Source organism: Salvelinus alpinus, chromosome 25, assembly GCF_045679555.1.
Source record: "Salvelinus alpinus chromosome 25, SLU_Salpinus.1, whole genome shotgun sequence".
Classification (NCBI taxonomy): domain Eukaryota; kingdom Metazoa; phylum Chordata; class Actinopteri; order Salmoniformes; family Salmonidae; genus Salvelinus; species Salvelinus alpinus.
The window spans coordinates 36666975-36673147 of NC_092110.1; the positions used below are offsets into that span (position 1 = coordinate 36666975).

At 35.2% G+C, this 6173-nt stretch overlaps 1 protein-coding gene across 1 annotated transcript; it reads right to left on the minus strand.

Moving 5' to 3' along the window:
- Window positions 1-2520: 2520 nt before the first annotated feature.
- Window positions 2521-5677, minus strand: LOC139553879 (uncharacterized). The gene is made up of 5 exons (XM_071366630.1): window positions 5490-5677; window positions 5004-5294; window positions 4632-4886; window positions 4178-4347; window positions 2521-4073 (listed from the first exon to the last, which is right to left on the minus strand). Exons 1-5 carry the CDS (start codon window positions 5536-5538, stop codon window positions 3837-3839), a joined length of 1002 nt encoding a protein of 333 aa, XP_071222731.1. The 5' UTR covers window positions 5539-5677; the 3' UTR covers window positions 2521-3836.
- Between the last annotated feature and the right edge of the window lie 496 nt (window positions 5678-6173).

The following is a 6173-nucleotide window of genomic DNA, read 5'->3' on the forward strand; positions in this document are numbered from 1 at the left end:
TAAACCACAGAGGAGCCTGGATAGATCAGAGATGATACACTCTGGATATGAGTCAACTGCTGGGTAAACATGGTATCTAGCAGAGCTATCAGACCCTCCTGGGGACAGTCCATATGGCAACACAAGCCACACAGCAAAGACTGTTAGATTTTATCTTATAGAACAAAAATGATTCTCCACAAATGACCTCCTTCTATATACTTGTATCACACTCAGAATGTGACCCAGGAAAAGTTATAAAATGGGGATTTCTACTATTTCAAACTGCATTGTGTTCCAAAAGTGTGCAACTGATTATTGATACGGATATCAAGTGATGAGATCCTTAAAAAGCTATTTATACTGTTTATAATGCTGGTAAATGCTCTTAGAAGAATGAGAATGTCACAGGCTGAGATTACCACTGATCTAAAGCACTGGGCCTCTTGTCCTACTGAAATAGTTTTGAATATTTAGCATATGTATAGCAGATGTTATTGCGGGTGTAACGAAATGCTTGTGTTTCTAGCTCCAACAGTGCAGTAATATCTAACAATTTTGCAACATATACTCAATACACACAAATCTAAGTAAAGGAATGTAATTAAGAACATATAAATATATGGACAAACAATGTCAGAGCGGCATAGACTAAGATACAGTAGAATAGTATAGAATACAGTATATACATATGAGATGAGTAATACATAGACTAAGATACAGTAGAATAGTATAGAATACAGTATATACATATGAGATGAGTAATACATAGACTAAGATACAGTAGAATAGTATAGAATACAGTATATACATATGAGATGAGTAATACATAGACTAAGATACAGTAGAATAGTATAGAATACAGTATATACATATGAGATGAGTAATACATAGACTAAGATACAGTAGAATAGTATAGAATACAGTATATACATATGAGATGAGTAATACATAGACTAAGATACAGTAGAATAGTATAGAATACAGTATATACATATGAGATGAGTAATACATAGACTAAGATACAGTGGAATAGTATAGAATACAGTATATACATATGAGATGAGTAATACATAGACTAAGATACAGTAGAATAGTATAGAATACAGTATATACATATGAGATGAGTAATACATAGACTAAGATACAGTGGAATAGTATAGAATACAGTATATACATATGAGATGAGTAATACATAGACTAAGATACAGTAGAATAGTATAGAATACAGTATATACATATGAGATGAGTAATACATAGACTAAGATACAGTAGAATAGTATAGAATACAGTATATACATATGAGATGAGTAATACATAGACTAAGATACAGTAGAATAGTATAGAATACAGTATATACATATGAGATGAGTAATACATAGACTAAGATACAGTAGAATAGTATAGAATACAGTATATACATATGAGATGAGTAATACATAGACTAAGATACAGAATAGTATAGAATACAGTATATACATATGAGATGAGTAATACATAGACTAAGATACAGTAGAATAGTATAGAATACAGTATATACATATGAGATGAGTAATACATAGACTAAGATACAGTAGAATAGTATAGAATACAGTATATACATATGAGATGAGTAATACATAGACTAAGATACAGTAGAATAGTATAGAATACAGTATATACATATGAGATGAGTAATACATAGACTAAGATACAGTAGAATAGTATAGAATACAGTATATACATATGAGATGAGTAATACATAGACTAAGATACAGTAGAATAGTATAGAATACAGTATATACATATGAGATGAGTAATACATAGACTAAGATACAGTAGAATAGTATAGAATACAGTATATACATATGAGATGAGTAATACATAGACTAAGATACAGTAGAATAGTATAGAATACAGTATATACATATGAGATGAGTAATACATAGACTAAGATACAGTAGAATAGTATAGAATACAGTATATACATATGAGATGAGTAATACATAGACTAAGATACAGTAGAATAGTATAGAATACAGTATATACATATGAGATGAGTAATACATAGACTAAGATACAGTAGAATAGTATAGAATACAGTATATACATATGAGATGAGTAATACATAGACTAAGATACAGTAGAATAGTATAGAATACAGTATATACATATGAGATGAGTAATACATAGACTAAGATACAGTAGAATAGTATAGAATACAGTATATACATATGAGATGAGTAATACATAGACTAAGATACAGTAGAATAGTATAGAATACAGTATATACATATGAGATGAGTAATACATAGACTAAGATACAGTAGAATAGTATAGAATACAGTATATACATATGAGATGAGTAATACATAGACTAAGATACAGTAGAATAGTATAGAATACAGTATATACATATGAGATGAGTAATACATAGACTAAGATACAGTAGAATAGTATAGAATACAGTATATACATATGAGATGAGTAATACATAGACTAAGATACAGTAGAATAGTATAGAATACAGTATATACATATGAGATGAGTAATACATAGACTAAGATACAGTAGAATAGTATAGAATACAGTATATACATATGAGATGAGTAATACATAGACTAAGATACAGTAGAATAGTATAGAATACAGTATATACATATGAGATGAGTAATACATAGACTAAGATACAGTAGAATAGTATAGAATACAGTATATACATATGAGATGAGTAATACATAGACTAAGATACAGTAGAATAGTATAGAATACAGTATATACATATGAGATGAGTAATTCAAGATATGTAAACATACAGGATCGGTGTCCCGTCCTTGGGACGGTTGAGCTAACGTAGGCTAATGTGATTAGCATGAGGTTGTAAGAAACAAAATAAATCCCCAGGACATAGACATATCTGATATGGGCAGAAAGCTTAAATTCTTGTTAATCTAACTGCACTGTCCAATTTACAGTAGCTATGACAGTGAAATAATACCATGTTATTGTTTGAGGAGAGTGCACAATTATGAAATTGAAAATGTATGAATAAACCAATTCGGAACATTTGGGCAGTCTTGATACAACATGTTGAATAGATTCTCAATAGTTCATTGGATCAGTCTAAAACGTTGTACATATACTGTACATATACTAAATTGCGCCTAGGCAAGAATAATTCATTATGGCCTTTCTCTTGCATTTCAAAGATGACGGTACAAAATAAACACAAAAGAAAACGCATTTTTTACATTTTGATTATCTTTTACCAGATCTAATGTGTTATTTTCTCCTACATTAGTTTCACATTTCCACAAACTTCAAAGTGTTTCTTTTCAAATGGTATCAAGAATATGCATATCCTTGCTTCAGGCCCTGAGCTACAGGCAGTTAGATTTGGGTATGTCATTTTAGGAGAACATTTTACTAGTGGGGCGGATCCATAAGAGGTTTTAAAGTGACTAGTTATTATCCATTTATTAAAGTGGCCAGTGATTTCAAGTCTATGTATATAGGCAGCAGCCTCTATGTGCTAGTGATGGCTATTTAACAGTGGATTGGCATTGAGATAGAAGCTGTTATTCAATCTCTCGGTCCCAGCCTTGATGCACCTGTACTGACCTAGCCTTCTGGATGAAAACGGTGTGAACAGGTAGTGGCTCGGGTGGTTGTTTTCCTTTTGTTGTCCTGTTGTGTTCTTCTGGTCTCATGTCTGGTGATGCGCTTCCTGTTTGAACTTGGAGGTGTTCTGCTGGTGCTGATTCTTCTCAGTGAAGTAGACAGTTTGTATCTCTGGAAAGTGATGTGGTTCTGGACAGGAGAGTGCTGTGGTTCAGGACAGGAGAGTGCTGTGGTTCTGGTCAGGAGAGTGCTGTGGTTCAGGACAGGAGAGTGCTGTGGTTCTGGTCGGGAGAGTGCTGTGGTTCTGGACAGGAGAGGGCTGTGGTTCTGGTCAGGAGAGGGCTGTGGTTCTGGTCAGGAGAGTGCTGTGGTTCTGGACAGGAGATTGCTGTGGTTCTGGTCAGGAGAGGGCTGTGGTTCTGGTCAGGAGAGTGGTGTGGTTCTTCTCTCCCTGATGAAGTGTTCACTGAGTTGTAAGCTCTTGGAACAATGACCTGTTTGGAGATGAAACATTACAACATTTAAATGATTAAAATGATTGTTATTTAAAACTATTGTCTGGTATAATGTATAGATGAATGAATGACAGAGCAGGTACCTCTTCTAGTGAATGTTGTTCTTTAGGGATTTTCTGTCTTCTGGTATGTTTGATGTATCTGACACCAAGTAACACAGCAACTAGGAGGAATATACCAATAACTGTACCAGTAACACCACCCACAATGGTGCCAACTGGTAACACTGAGGCTTTCCCATCCTCACCACTACCTGAGTTCACACACACACACACACACACACACACACACACACACACACACACACACACACACACACACACACACACACACACACACACACACACACACACACACACACACACACAGTGTTCATAAGATGATAGTTTCAGGCAGAATTAATCCAATCTTAACTAGAGAAGAATTACAATAATGATGTCAAAACTTTGACCTAACTTGAAGTCATATGATATTATTAGTAGGTTATTAAACAGTGATGGAGGTGTACAGTGAAGGTGGAGGCTAAATGGTACTGACAGTCCTCCATGGGTTGAGAGATGGTCTGTGTGCTGACGTGGTTGCTGCTGGTACATTGGATCCTTCCAGTCAATACAGAGATGGTCATGTTACCACCGGTTAGTGACGGAGACTGTTGTGACAGTGTACACTGACCGCTGTCACAGACAGACAACATCCAGACATCTTTAACTGAACAGTTCACTGTGACGTCACAGAGTCCCACACTTGTGTTGAAGAGAGATGTGACATCCATGACTGGTTTGGTAACATGATCTATAAGAGACAGTTGTTAGATCTTAAGAAGAGACAGATAATTATTAGGCCTACATTCATTATTGAACCTGATCAGACACATTAAATGTACAGCAGAAAACTCAGCAGATAACTCACCCTCCACTAACAGTCTATATGTAGTAGTTGATTCTTCCCAACTTATTTGATAGTTTACCATGTAAATTCCACTGTCTGTTTCCATTAGATTCTTAATACACAGAGAATGATTATCATTGTTATAGTCCACCTTCTCCTTGTATTTAGGAGAGATCTCTTTGTCTCCAAATATTACATCACTGTCCTTCATCCATTGAAGTCCTTTGATCATCTCAGGAGGTTCTTCAACAGCCAGACATATTGAACCCCCCTTCAACCCATACTGGTCCACTGAAGGTTCTGCCCTGATTCCTAATGAGAGAGGAACAAGATCACATTTACCATTTCACTGATAGTCATTAATGTACATATTGAGTCAGTAAGTCATTTGCTGCCCAAAATCAAAAAGTTTCCATTTACCCATGTTATGTGCACAAAGTATTATTTCTAGAGTTCAAAATCAAAAGAGATTCCTCCACATAATATAATTAATATAATGAATGTTACCTGTGTTGATACTTAGCAATAGAATGAGAAGAAACACAAGAATATTCATATTCCTTTTGGAAATGAGAGATGAACTCTGCCTTCTTCTGTCAGAGTGCTGTCGCCTAATGATGCAGATGAATATACAGCTCAGTGGGTTAAACTTTAAACCAACGCACCTCTTTCGTGAGTCAGCGCGGTGCTATAGGCTGAATTCTCCAACCATGAGCCCCCGTAATATAAAAACTTGTCAATGTGAAATAGTTTACACTCTTTCTGACGTGGCTACGCTAGTTGTCATAGTAACGCCCGGTGTGTGGGCGCCCAGTGGTTATTTTGCTTCCTATCTTCCAGAAGTCATGTAGCAAGCTGAGGTGACAATGCCTGCAGTGGGCATTTCCCAGTTTCTTTGAATGTTTAAAATCATAGTGTAAGAACACTTTAAAAGCCTAAAAGGATCACATAATCCAACTTTCAAAACAGGTATTGTTTGGCTAGACACAGCAGTCAAAACACTTGGTAGCTGTTGATCTTTCTAGCACATTCACTAATTTATTTGTAATCAATTAATGAGCTAGTTAATTACCACAACTGTCAACAGTGTAGCTGGCAAGCAATAAGATAGGCCAAATAAGTTTAAAAAACACTCGAGGGCAAATACTTCAGATTTGACCATTCAACAAGTCGCATGGCCAGTAATCATAT